Genomic DNA, 14,515 nt, shown 5'->3' on the forward strand with positions numbered 1-14,515 from the left:
AAACAGGGAGTAAAAGATCCTATAAGGCATTAAGGAACACACATCCATCTTACAGACAATCGAAAAGTCACTAAGGGGCAAGTAAGGCCCCATTAAATGGGGGTAAAGGAGCCCAGTAATCAGGAAAAAAATCATACAGAAAATTTTGAACATTAACATCTACCTTTTAAATAAGAGAAATATTAAATTTTATGTGATAGCTTTTGATATTTCTCACCATGAACTAAAAGTAAAGTTTAATAATAATGTTTTAAATAGAATGGATAAAAATGAAGGTGCCATATTTAGACTGAAAGGGTTCAAATTCCAGTCTGATTATTGTTTGATCTTAGCCTTGTTACCAAGTTCTCTGTGCCTCAATTTCTTCTTCCTAAGACTAGGAAACGACAATCTACCTCATAAGGCTAGAGTAAAGAACAAATAAAATTTTGCATGAAAAGCACTTGAAAAAATTGCCTGGCACATTGTAAGTATTTAACAATACATGTGGGCTGGTATCACCCTAGTATCAGCAAAACTATGACTCATCTCAATAGTAAAGAGACGACAACTAATGAGGTAATCAAAGAAGATTTAAAAAAATGAGGCGATTGTAATTAGAAGTCTTGTAGTTAAAATGTTAGAATGGAAATTCAGAAATTTGACTTTATGGTAAAGGAAGAAGCAACTGTTGAAATCTATCTCCACTGGTAGTCTTAAAATATGCCTGCAATGATAGTATATCACGAAAGCGCTTGTAGTTCAGGAACCCTACAGTTAATCCATCAGCATTTATAACAGAAAACATAAGCCACACAAACATTTCAGAATTTCCAAACTGGGAAATAAAAATTACAACTCAGGATGAAATTCTGATCAGGGGTAGCCTACACCATACAAGAATGGTCAGCTTTTATTGTATTTAAGCTCTAATTCAGAATGTCCTAATTGTTTTGATTGACAGATGCAGTGCACAAAAACTGAATTTTTGAAAAATCCTGAAACATAGCTAAAGCCTTGTCCTGTATAAAGAAATACACAACGTGAAGATTCTAATTTGCAAAGGCTTAAATATTATCACTATGGACTGAAAACCCGAACACAAGTGACTCAGTTGAGGATGTCTGTGACTCCTCCTCAATGGACCCTTCTCACCTGGTGTGTGCTGAGATTGCAGAGTATGACGTCTCCAGAGGCTGTGGCCACACACACAGATTCCTGATCCAGCAAGTCCTGAATACCAACAATGCAGCCACTTCCATCTTCTGGAAGAAAGCCTTCTGGCACCAAAGGAATTTCATTTTTCACCTTTTACCAAAGCAAACACATAAGCAAATTAACCCAGTCTACTCTGGAGAACAATCATAACTTTGAGAGAAATAAAATATTTTCTAATGCTTCTTTCATAAGATAAAAGCTTTAAAAACCTTGTTTCTAGATTAAAACCCAAACTTTCATTTGAGAAATACTATATCATCTTTAACAAGAAAAACAGGTAATATGGCCTTTTTGCCAAACACAAACAGAAACAAGAAGTATGATCTCTTTTAAAATATCTAATAAAACATGAAACCAAATACTGTTGCTTTCCTTTTGTGGTATTAGGGATCAAACTGAAGACCTTATGCATGAATCGAGCTTCATCCCTAGCTCCATCACTCTGGTTTTCTAAGGTTAAGCAATACAATGGGATCTCCCAAAACATGTAAGTAGCAAAATATAACAAGGAAATATATCAAAACCAACCCATACAACCTTCAGAAAGTTATACAGTAAAATCCAGCACTGAAAATTGGGATTTAGCTGGTTTGAGTTAGAGACCCAAACATATTTTCAAAAAGTACCACGGATAGGGCCTGGGAGTATAGCTCAGTGGCAGAATGAGTGTTTAGCATGCAGAGGCCCAGGGTTCAACCCCAGCACCACAGAATAATAAATAAAATTGAAGAGTTTCAATTTTAATGTGCATTCCTAGGTGAAAACCACTGTTATAATAGTTCTTATGCTGTAGAAAGGGTAAAAAGGAGGCAGCCCATATAAAATACAAAGTCAGAGCTTTGCCCGTTAAGCTTAAAGTAATAGCATAGGTTACTATCTAATCTACATCTAATACACCATCTATCTAAAACAAATTTATTTAGGAATATGTAAATTCATTAAGATATAAAGGAAAACTATCTGGGGGAAGGAAGTTAAAAGAAAACAAATCAAAGAACATGCCAAATGCTAGCATTTTCTATCAATAACTTACCTCTCTTGTGACAGGATCTACTTCTATCAGTCCACATTCTGAGCCAATGAGCACTGTTCCCTGCTCAGTTCGGAGAGAGAAGCACTGAGGTTTCCCTGGTGCTTGAATATCCCTGAACTCCAGAGTGTGAAGCAACTTTAGGTTTCGCATGATGGAGCAATGCTCAAGAGAAGATACAAAACTTCCCTTGATGAAGCATTAATCCCTAAAAGAGAAAGGAACAGCTTAAAGTGGCAAATGACCATGCTCACATAAAGTATAATGACTCCAGGGATAAAGAAACAGTAGACAGAACAAGCAAGGGAGAAAACCTACTTATCTGAACATATACCCCCATGAAGACGTGTGGCAGCAAACTGATTGTGGAGCTCTGATACATAGGGGTTCTGAAACCTATCTTATGCTCTCACTCTGTAGGAAAGGCAAGAGTCTCAACTTCAGAGTTTTTTCTTTAAAAAATATTTAACATCAGTTATTCCTCAGGAAAGTGCAAATACAAAATGAATGGAAAAATGTTTTATTTTTGCATATATATTTATAACCTGACAGATGTATGAAGACATAAGGAAAAAAATACCCCATTGATTAGAACTATATAAATATCTATGTATGTTTACTGGCAATTGACAATCTGGAATAAAACAACTATAATATTCACCAGGGACATTTACTAATGAAGTGCTTTATATACACATAAAATAAAAATTTAAATAAAAGCATTTACTACTGTCAAGTAGGAAAGAAAATACTGCGAAATGATAAGTCAGCTTCAAAATGATGACGAGCATCTTGAAAAGTTTGATGCCTGAAGGAACTACTTCAAGAAACTTCATTTTCCTGGCCAAGTTTTTACCAATGCATGAGAAAAGCATGCTAAATAGGACATCCACTTTGGTCTGGCAAAATCAGACTTGCTTTAACACTCAACATTATCTAAGGAGGGGAAAAAAATATTAATGTGCTGGGTATTTATATTGCAATCCCTTTAAAGTTTATGACTAAAGTCTGTAACACATTAGGAACAGCAATTACACTGACAGGTCACAATGGCCTATTACCTTAATCTTGGCATCTCATGCATATGACACTGAAGGAATAAAGATGAATCAATCCTTATGGTAGTAGGCAGATAACCAGTGTAATAGGAATGATACAAAATACAAAGAGGGTTAAGAGAAAGCAAGATCATATATGATGAGAATGAGAAACAGAACCAAAGCAAACAATGGCTTTATTAAGTTTGGGTGACATTAAATTCAAGAACTTCTGAAAATTATTTGAACCAAATTATACCATGCAGATTTTTCATTTAAACATAAATACACAGGGCTTGGGGTTTTCAAATCATAAAAATCACATGTCTTTCATCTTTAAAGATAACCACTGACTGACATAACTGAAAAGCAGATGTGAGAAGAGAATGCAAGGCAAGGGGAGTAAGCAAGGGACAGTGTAAGATAAGGACAAGCAACAGAGGGTCACTGTGCAGTGTCCTAGTGGATTTTCACACTGTTTTATCTGATACTCATGGTGTCACCTCTTAAAGGTACGACAACATCGATGCCCTGGGGATTAAGTTTCTAACACATGAATGGAGCAGGGGGCACATTCAAACCATAGTATATGTTCTTACTATTGCATAATCAGATTCTCATGTCTCTACAAGTCTCCCTTTGACTCTGAATTCTATTCACCATTAACCTGTGGATAAAAAAATGGGAAGATAAAGCAAATGAAAATGACTAATATTTTCCTATTATCTTTTGGTTCCTATCACTTCCACCCCACCAATGGGGCCCTCACCCTTGCAGGGGCCTTCTTCCCCTATCTATAGCACTCCCAGGATCAGCCCCATCAACTGCAGCCCCAGAGACAGGAGCATCCCTCAGGCAGGCTCCACCCATCCCCAGCCCTCTGAAATCTGGCCCAGTGGGCATCTGCTCTGAGTTCCTGAGTTCAACACCTAAAGTCTGAGGCTTTGCAGTGCCTCTGTTCCAAGGTTTAGGTCCTGATGTCCCCAGCATCATCCCTTGTTTTGACCGCCCCCCTCCCCCCAAGTAGCAGCTTCCTTTAGCTAAACTTTTATGTAACTTCACTGCTCCTTTCATTTTTGGTCCCTCCAACAAGCATTTAACTAATTCTTCACATTTAATTCTCCTGAAATACTATGTGGTTTCTGCTTTTCTGAATGGACCCTGATAAACACAGCAAACAACTTGGGTTCTGAGGTCACCAAGTTTTCAAAATCAGTGAGAGAGCCAAGCTCATTAATCCCCTCCCACCCTCATTCCTTCAGTGTGAAAACAAACTTTCTGACTGTTCACACCCACCATCCTTACTCCTCTACTTTTCAGAGGAAGTCATACCCCCAGTTCTTTTGAGGCTAGGAAAGGAATACCACCAAATGACCCAGGACTTTGGCCTGTTAGACTCTGACATCTGCAACCTCCAACTCCCCTGCTGCCACAGAGTCAACTTTTCTCAGTCCTTCAATCTGCTAAAGATCCCTCCACAGCACTGGTCAACCCTGGATCCTCTCCTAATTTTCTGAGAGCCCCTTCATTTTCTTCCTTTGCCCTTCATCTACCAATCTCTGGGCTAATCACTGTATCCATTACTACAAGTACTAAGCAGATCACTAATGATGAAGATTAAAAGACTAAATGCCTAGCCCTGACTGAACTTGTCTCAACTGCATTAAACACACATTGTTAACCTCATGCTGTTATCACAAGCTTACAAATGCAATCTGATAAACGAAGGGTTTGCCATTCTTCCACAAAACAATTCATCCTATTTTCGGACTTAAGCGTTTTCGCTCTCTGTCCCCATGCTAAAATACCTTACGCTACGATCCGGTTTGTGACATCAAAACTTGCTAAGTGTTAGATCTGAAGATAAAGATTACACAGTCATTGCCATGAGGAGTAAGCCACATAATATACCACACTGGATGGAAAAGCACAGGAGACACTATTTACACTTAGACACACACATGCACACACATTGCAGACGCGAGCAGAGACCCGTAGCACAGCTCCCGAACCTCTAGGAACCACTGCCTTCCACCGTGGATTAATCGATTCACTTTCGGTAGTATTATGCATTCCCTGCAAGGAAACCGGAGACTGGGTTAAGCGCAGCTGGACAACAGTAAGTCCTGCCAAGGATGCGGCACCCCGAAACGCCCCAGATGGCCGCAGAGGAAAAGTCTGCAAAGACAATCCAAGGCTCGAGGGAAGAGGCAGACCACGCCGCAATCGACTCCCAGTCTGCAGCGGGCAGAGGAGCCTTAACGTGTACTGCACAACGACGCGCCAGGGCAGCCAGGGCCCAGTCCCGAGCCGCAGCTCCGCATACGGCGCACGAACGCTCACCTGCGCGGCGCTCTGAGGCCTGCACACAGTGTGCACGCGCCTCTGCCCGAGCTCCCGGCGCGCAAAGACCCTCTCAAAGTAGAGTCACCCCACCGCAGGTGTTGACGCTACAGCGCGGCTGAGCAGCAAACACCGCGCGACCGGGGCTCCAGAGAGAAGCGGCGCGGGCGTGACGTCAGGCAGCGCCAGGGGCGTGGCCAGGGTGCGGGCGGGTTCCGGTCTATAGCACTGCCTTCCCTGTAGCCCCGGCGAGGTAGTGTAGAGGGCGTGCGCTGGCTTCGGTTCTCCTGGACCCCCTATTTTATCTCACCCCCAACTTGACACCGGAGTCCACGCACGGTAATTGGCGGCGGTGGGCGGAGCCCGTGTGCTGAGGAGCAGCGCACGTGCCCCCCACGCGGGTCGCGCACCGGAAGGACTTCCCCGGCTGTGACCTGCAGGGAGGAAGCGCTCCGGTCCCGGAGGGCGGGGGCCGCGGCGCAGGAGGTCGCCATGGCTACCGAGCTCAAGGCTGCGGAGCCAGCTCCCGCGGAACCCGCAGTGCCGTCGCTCGTGGATCGTTACTTCACTCGCTGGTACAAAGCGGGTAAGTGCGGAAGAGGGCGATCTCTGCTTGGCCTCGTCGGCCCGATGCTGCGGGGAGAACTGCGGCGGATCAGGCGCGCTGTCCCGGCCCTTCCTCCCGGCGTCAGGAGCCGGCCTTAGTGCTCCTCTCCAGGCCGCGGCAGTGACGTTTGCGAAGACTTGGAAACCTGAAATAAAGCCGGGCGCATTCTAGGTTTGGCTAGCGCACCGCGAGCTCCAGTGCCTCGCTTGCGGGAAAACGCGTGGGCTAAACAGGTACTCAGGATAGGATGGGGCTGGCGGTGTAGCTCAGTGGTAGGAGCGCTCGCCCAGTATGTGTGAGGCACTGGGTTCGATTCTCAGCACCTCATAAAAATAAGTAAAGGTATGTGTCCATTTACAACTAAAAAAATTACTTAGAAGGATGGGACTGGATTGTTAAGGCCTTTGAGTACATGGGGGACTTACGGGGCAGGATCCTATAGAAAGTAGCCAGATCCTTAAAATTAGCAGATGGAAGCAGGTAGAGGGAGAAGGGAAAGCAGGTAGAGGGAGAAGGGATGGAAACGTGCAGTCTGCATCTCTCGCCGCTGGTGTTGTCCACGTTGCCATGCAGAAGCAGGCATTCCTATTGTAGTGTTTTGTGTAACCTGTAAATACCAGTGGCAGGAGCATCACTGGGGACTCTAACCTAATTCTTACTTTCTCCCTTTCAGTCAGGAATAATGGGTGTACTCATTTTTAAAATCTTATATACCATGTTTTTCTGTTGGTCAAACTTAGGGTAAACAGCCATCCTGGTTCACACAGTACTGAGGGGTTTCCTCGAATGTGAGACTTTCTCTCCTTTCATCAAGATAGTTTTAGAAACTTCCCCCCCCAAAAAAGCCAGTGTCAGATAAGGAATGGGACACTATTATATTTCTCTAACGGAAATAGTGGGTATAATCATTTTATAAAGTGAGGACAAAAGCCAGAGAAAATTGTTCTTCACTTTAACATTAAATAAATGATTCTGTGTGGGTCTGATCCATTTAAATACTTCATATGAAAACTTTATGTATATTTTTAATTGATTAAAGGATACCAGTGATCAGCATGAGTCTGATCTTCACAATTATCTCAGTGAAACAAAAAAAAGTATCACATAATGGTAGTAAATATTGATTTATCAACCAACAAGCTAATTTATTCTTCTAGATGTCAAAGGAAAACCCTGTGAGGATCACTGTATACTACAGCACTCTAACCGGTAAGTCAATCAGAAATTGTAAATTATCAAAGCCATTTTCTTTTTTCCTGGTATGGTCTTAGATTAAGCAATAGCTTATTAAATGAACATTACCAAATTACCTTTTGCTGTGTTGAAATGGTGTTATAGGATTGTGGTTGGCAGAAATTGACCAAATAATCTTGATTAACCGAACATCCAAATAGGATACACCCTCAGTTATCTGCTACCTAAAGTAGCTGCTGCCAGAGCCCATGGAGACTGTTACAGTAGACTGTAACTATGTGGTATCCTGTATACACAGGCGGGCCTTACTTCCCTCTCTTCTACTCCAGTGCTACCTAAATCCCTCTTCTATTGTTCACTTTCCTAGAAAGGAAATTCAGAAACACTCTCTCATCTATTATTATATTTCTCATACTATAATATTAGGGTCTAATAATAGCCAAAAGAAAAAGAAGGGGGATGGTAGTTTGACTAAACAAATGTCAGTTCAGATACTCTAGTGCGGGTGGGAACACCATTACAGGAAGAATAATTATACCAAAAATTAACACAGGATCAGTTCTTTTCTCCTTATAGAATATGTGTCATCACATTGGCAGAATCACACCCAGTTCTTCAAAGTGGAAAAACAATTAAAAGCATTTCCTATCAGATCAGTACCAACTGTAGCAGACTTCAGAACAAGGTCTCTGGGAAATTTAAGCGGGTATGTTCCTATAATTTTCTGATTATTATCAACTAAAATCCTTTACATTCATGATATGATAGACATAGTCAGCCTTAGGATCCAGTTATGTGTGCTCAGCATTCTTTTCTGGCAGTTCAGGGTGCTAATTTTAAGTATATTCTAACCATAAAGAAATTTCTCTCAACGAAAAAGTGGGTATTTCTGGAGCTGTGGTATCTATCATATCAGGTTCTATATCACCACTGCTCTTGTCCTGACTCTAATACCAATATAACAATATATTTTGTCTCTTGCAGATTTATTAAACCGCTATCTCAAGTTCTGTAAAATTTAGGTGATTATTCTTTACTGTGATTTCACATGTAAACTAAAAGAAAAAATATCCTGAAATAGTAGAAAAAAAAATCAGAGAAAATAATATGGTATTAGTTCCTTACCATTTTTCCATACTAAAACATTGCCAGTCAGTACATATTTACCACATCCTTCACCTCCACCTCCACCCAGTGCTCAGATAAAATGTTCCCTCTACTCTCTACAACTGTAGGCAAGATGGACTTGCTAATAAAAGAGGATATCATGCCGAGTACAGTTTAGTTACATATTCAATCATCCTGATAAACCCACTGGGTTGGGAAAGTTTCTGCAAATTATGCTTGCTGTTGCAGGACAGTGTAACAACATGCCTTAGAATTCCTGACTTCTCAACGGAAACAAATGGACTTTAAAAAGCATGCACCTTTCCTAAATGAAAAAATTCTACAAATTATAATACATATAATTGTTAATGCTTATGGATCTCTTGTAATAATTGTAATAAGCCAGTGTCCGAAATAGTAAGACTGCTGTTATTAACCAAGAACAGAGAGGGACCTGCATATTGAACCCACTACAGATAGGTTTCAATTGTATCTCAACTGCTAATCATTTATTCTTTTGGTACAAACTCAGTTGTAGACAAGCCTTCTGGGACAAGTTCTCCTTCCTTCTCCCTTAAAGTGGGGAGTCACATTGATACCTGTATTTTGAAATGAAGTTCCCACACACACAAGGGTGAAACCAATGTAGTAGTAATATATGAATCCCATCCCATAATGTTTTGAGGGGTAAATTAAAAAGTCACAAAGAATAGCATCGTAAATGCCTATGTTTGCTATAGGAAAAGTTCTGGAAAAGAATAGGGTAGCACATAAGTCATGCCTGTATTGGTTCCTGTGAGCCTCCTTGTAAATATTTGTCAGAACCTCCTCAGATTCCTCCATCCAATGGAGTACATGGAACAATAATCTTGACATCACATTCAAACAGATATGTGTATCAAAATGTTGTATTGATTTAGGAGTTACAGGATAATAGGCAAATCATTTTTATTTGGCTACTTAAAACTTTTTCCCACATTTTTCTCAAATGGCATATTCTTAAATTTTGTTATTAACTTTTTGCAGTACTAGAGATAAAACCCAGGGATTCTCTACTGCTGAGCTAAATCCTGAGCCCTTTTTATTTTGAGACAGTCTAGGTAGGTTGCCCAAACTGACCTTGAACTTGCAGTCCTCCTTATAAATTAGAAAAATTCCTCCTTCAGAAAGCCTTAGTGATTAACCCTAATAAAGAGATTTCTCTGTCTATTAAGATCTAATGTAAAAGCTAGGAATCCCAATGAAACTAACTTTGAACAATGTGGCTCATACTGTGTCAGGTTGAATTTTATATTGTTACCTGTGGTATATTTTCCCACATTTTGAAATCTTTACACATGCTATTTATAACTTTCTCATTTATAGTTGAGAAAATACATTATTAGTCTTGTTTTAGTCAGCTTTTTCACTGCTGTGACCAAAATACCTGACAAGAATAATTTTTAGAGGAGGAAAAGTTTATTTGGGGCTCATGATTTCAGTGTCTCAGTTCATAGATGACTGATTTTATTGCTCTGGACCCAAGGTGGGGCAGAACTCCATGGCAGAAGAGTATAGAGGACAACAGCTCAGGACATGGCCAATAGGAAGCAGAGAGAGCCCCTCACCAGAGAAAAAATATATACTCCAAAGGCACAACCCCAGTGACCCCTCCTCCAACCACACCCTACTTGCCTACAGTTACCAAGTTAATCCCTATCAGCAGATTAATGAACTGATTAGGTTAAGGCTGTCACAACCCAATCGTTTCTCAACTTTCTTGCATTGTGTCATATACGAGCTTTTGAGGGACATCTAATACCTAAACCATAACAAGTTTGTAACTATGTTACCTATTATCACATATATCTTAGTCAACTGTTTTTGGTAGAGTATAAAATTGGTACCTAGCACATAGTAGGCATTTGGTATGTAAATGTTTGAATACATGAATGGTTTCCATGTATTTAAATAATTTTTACTTAAAACACCAGTTTCAGGTGTAGATTCTATTTTAACACTGAAGGTTGCCTCTCAAAGAAAAGTGGAATGTACATCAATTAATGACCGCTCCCTTCTCATTTCCCAGGGGGCACAGTTTCTAACAGAACTTGCACCTCTGTGTAAGATTTACTGCTCAGATGGAGAGGAATATACCATATCTAGGTGAGTAACTTTTTAACCACAATTTAGGAGAAAAGTGTCTTAGGTTCAAATATGTTCATTTACTACAGGAAGAGTAACTGTAAACATTTGTTGTTTCTTAAAAATAATTCTTTTTTAAATAGCTGTGTTAGAGGACGGTTGATGGAAGTGAATGAAAACATTCTCCACAAGCCATCTATTCTTCAAGAAAAGGTAAAAAAGGAGAAAAATATCCCATTCGTGTACCTTTCTTCAGCCCTTTTTATCATTTGATAGTATTAAATATTCTGTTACTTTTCTAGCCATCTACTGAAGGCTACATTGCAGTTGTGTTACCCAAATTTGAAGAAAGCAAAAGTGTAACAGAAGGGTTACTGACACAAAAACAATATGAAGAGGTTGTGAAGAAACGCATTAATGCCACAACAGTTACATCATGAGGATGGAGATGGAGTGAAAAGCACTGTAGGCTACCTCCCTTCCCCTGGCCTAAAACGCCAGCGCACTAAAGGAGAAGACCCAGAGTATGTGAAGCACACTCAGCACCCAGCCATCAGCTGGGGAAGCCTAATCCTTCATGTCACTGAGCTTCCAACCTTTGTCTTACATAACAAGGCATGGCTCCTTTTTGTCTTCAACCTTCCAGATCTGCCCTGCCTAGAGACTCTGTTGCCTCTTTGACTGACAAGCAAGGGATGTTTTTCTGATTAAAAACAACAAAGCTCTTTCAGGAAAATTTGGAAAACAGAAATTTAAGTAGCCAAGTAAAAGCAATTTACCTATGGTACCTATGACCTGGAGGAATACGTGACATATTTTTTTATAATTTTTGCCTGAGTTTTCTGTCAGTTTAATATTTTGAGAAAAGCTAACCAGCCTTTCTTCAGTGTGACACTACCAGTTTCCTCCCACTCCTTTTGCTTCAACTTCTCTCCCTTTAGGTTCTAGGGAAGAAGCAGGAATGCCAAGTGTATCTTCTCAGCTCCTCATGGAGATGGGCCTCCCCTCTACAACAAATGAGATTTCTTAACACTGACTTCTTAAATGGCAGACACACGAAAGGCTTTGCTGGGGCTTTCCTGGCAAATTGAAGTAGTAGTGTTAATCTGGTTCTTGCAATACATAGGTTATAGTCACTTGGTCTCACACTTTTTAGGTACAGTTAATTTCTAGCACAGAAATGACAGATAAGTCATCCAAACACATAGATGCCTTTGAACCAGAACACAGAATTTCACATTTAAACTAAGAAAAGGGGGGCGGGGAATCCCACTGAACACATGGTCTAACTTTGAGCTGGGGGTGTTGCTCAGTGGTGGAATACTTATCTAACATGCATGAGGACCTGGGTTCAATCCGACGTGCCACAAAAAACAAAAAGATTACATACTAAATTTACACCGAGTTTCAAAAAAGAACTTCACATCTTATTTAAGGGCTATAACAAATACATAGATTTACATTTCCCAGTTTTTGAATAAAATAGTTTTTAAAGAAAAAAATCACTTGATGTGTAGCTTCCTTTGGTTTTCTGTCCTCTGACGCTGTTGAAATCATGCTGTCCCTTTCCCATCTCCATTCACACTTCCATGAGAATATTCTCAGGTGTGTAAAAGAGCATTTGGTAAATAAAACTTTAAAATTATTTTTAGTTTACAAGAAAAACTTGTTTGTGCCTACATGAGTGTCCCCTTTATATGCCCCCCGGATGTGACATAGGTAGCAACAATGATGGCGCTGAGCTGAAAACGTAAGTACCAGCCAGGAAATCCCTGCCTCAGCACAAACATTGATTCTTGAAGACTTCATACAGCTACTGTGTCTATTTTACAAATAACATTACATCATTCTGCTATTTTTTATTGTAATTTGAAAGACTTTTGGTTTCACAGAACAAAAATCATGTTTGATAACTTTGATTATTTAAATAGGTATTTTATGAAGGTCACTAACTGAGCTGAGTTCATCCATTTTTTTCCCTGAGGACTACAGTAAAATTTTTCATTGACAAAATACCAACTAGCTAGTTGATGACAGCATGATTGTTTTAGGATCTCTTGTGAATGTTGATTATATTCGCTGACCCAGATAAAGATCATCAGACCAGCTCATATCTACTGCCTTTTGTAATCTGATGACATGACTGATTTCAAAATGAATTTCAGAGTGTTGTGATATAAACTGACACCATTCTAAAACAAAGTTAACAGTATCATAGGGGAAAAAAACCTATAAACCAGATCCTTCAATCAAAGCCCCATCCCACAAAAACAGAAAAAGCTTCAAACCTAAAATTAAAATAATCAAAAAGATGTTTATTTTATGATGGAAATTCCCATGCCACATATATAAAATATATTATTATTCAGAATTTAAACAGTTCATTGGCTCCAATGTCCTTTTTACAACTAGTAGTAAGAAGAGTAGTTCAAAATTGTTTTTTAAGCTAGTAAGAAAGGCTTATTAGGATTCCCCCTAGCATGTAAGGCAAATTGGCCAGCTATGCTAAAATGAGACCAAAAAGAGCCACCTCTGGCTGGAAGCCTAGCTCAGTGATGAGAGCTTGCCTTGCATGCACAAAGCCCTGGTTTTGATCCCCAGCACTGCAAAAAGTTAAAAGGCCCTCTCCTTTAGGAGTTGCTCCAGGGATTTGTGAGTGACTTCAATTACCTGCCTCAGGGAAGGGACTCGTGGTGTAATAGATAACCCTTGCACTGTGAAGTACTTGTTAGAAAACAACTGCCACTAGCATGGATGGTCTGTACTGGGGCAACCAGGGGCCCTTGTCACACCTGGACAGGGAATGAAGATGAGTCCATAGGTTAAAGGAAAGCCCTGTGTTCACCCAAGTTACTGTATATTTTCTCCTGAAATTGGGGTTCTAGATGATAAGCTTAAATAAAATAGTTAAGGTCAATATGCCAAAGTTGAGCTCTTATTCAAAATAGCTTCTTTGGATTCAACTGTCATTAAGACAGTGGGGATATTTGGTTTAATGTTTTAAGAGCATTATTAGTGCAATGTCCCATTTTAAAATCGCACTGCAGTTAGAATTCTAATTACTACCATGGTATTTATTAGTTGTCAGAAAGCATCACAATCTGAAGATCAGAAAATAAAGCAAGATTTCATTGTTTTCTTTATAAAACTGTTGAACTTCTGAAAATATAAAGGATCATTTGCTTCTTAAAAATGTCAGCTTTGCCACATGATATTCCAGAGATCTGCTCCAGAGCTTCTCAAGTTTTAACATCCACAGCGTCTTTATTTGTAACTGAGACCCATCTGTTATTTTCCATCTGAAGCTGGAAGAGTTAAGACAATTAGTTTCTGCTTTACTCTGAAACAAAAATTTTAAAATTAAGTAGTAACTATTATTTTCTTTTGCATTTTCCTTTAAGCCATTAGAGTGAATTTAAGATAGAAAACTGCCTCACCTTCTTCAACAATCTGTAGCAAAGGGAGAGAAGGTGGACCAAGAGAGCCATCATGGATCTTGCCTTTGTAATACACTTATCAACCTACAATGACAGAGAGCATGCAAATCATATTCCAAAACCGGTACTTCTAAAACCTTTATCATTTATTTGGTTTTAAAGTGGTAACATTTTTCCATTGTAGAAGTCTAACAGATCACGAAAGGTACGGATTAACACATGATCAGACTTGAAGCCCAGAATATAGGGGGAAATGTTGTTGCCCAGGTCTCAGGCCTGTTTCATGAACCCCAGAAAAAAAATGGGTGAAAAAGCATACTTCCAGCTTTTTAGGAGTTTCTTGAAACAGCTCTAAGTAGTGTCAGGGAATCCCCTACTTTACAATTTCTTGTGCTGTGTTCTGTGGACATAAGCCTACATTTCCTCAGATATCTTACGG

General features: G+C 39.8%; 3 protein-coding genes across 3 annotated transcripts in view; 1 reads left to right on the plus strand and 2 right to left on the minus strand.

Annotated features, from left to right (window-relative positions):
* The window catches only part of ELP1 (elongator acetyltransferase complex subunit 1), a 58,865-nt gene extending 53,107 nt beyond the window's left edge, over positions 1 to 5,758 (minus strand). The window contains exons 1-3 of the mRNA XM_079111975.1: positions 5,608 to 5,758; positions 2,231 to 2,435; positions 1,135 to 1,287 (exon numbers count right to left, since the gene is read on the minus strand). Of these exons, the coding sequence (XP_078968101.1) occupies positions 1,135 to 1,287; positions 2,231 to 2,380 (303 nt within the window). The 5' untranslated portion in view covers positions 2,381 to 2,435; positions 5,608 to 5,758. The remainder of the gene's footprint in view (positions 1 to 1,134; positions 1,288 to 2,230; positions 2,436 to 5,607) is intronic.
* Positions 5,759 to 5,967: 209 nt separating this feature from the next.
* On the plus strand, positions 5,968 to 13,242 carry ABITRAM (actin binding transcription modulator). Its single transcript, XM_079111979.1, has 6 exons — positions 5,968 to 6,193; positions 7,372 to 7,423; positions 7,985 to 8,114; positions 10,584 to 10,660; positions 10,783 to 10,852; positions 10,942 to 13,242. The coding sequence occupies exons 1-6, from the start codon at positions 6,100 to 6,102 to the stop codon at positions 11,077 to 11,079; spliced, it is 561 nt and encodes a 186-aa protein (XP_078968105.1). The 5' UTR covers positions 5,968 to 6,099; the 3' UTR covers positions 11,080 to 13,242.
* The window catches only part of CTNNAL1 (catenin alpha like 1), a 56,687-nt gene continuing 55,105 nt past the window's right edge, over positions 12,934 to 14,515 (minus strand). Inside the window, exons 18-19 of the mRNA XM_079111978.1 lie at positions 14,077 to 14,160; positions 12,934 to 13,944 (exon numbers count right to left, since the gene is read on the minus strand). Of these exons, the coding sequence (XP_078968104.1) occupies positions 13,879 to 13,944; positions 14,077 to 14,160 (150 nt within the window). The 3' untranslated portion in view covers positions 12,934 to 13,878. The remainder of the gene's footprint in view (positions 13,945 to 14,076; positions 14,161 to 14,515) is intronic.

The sequence above is a fragment of the Sciurus vulgaris genome, assembly GCF_902686455.1.
Source record: "Sciurus vulgaris genome assembly, chromosome: 15".
NCBI classification, from domain to species: Eukaryota; Metazoa; Chordata; class Mammalia; order Rodentia; family Sciuridae; genus Sciurus; species Sciurus vulgaris.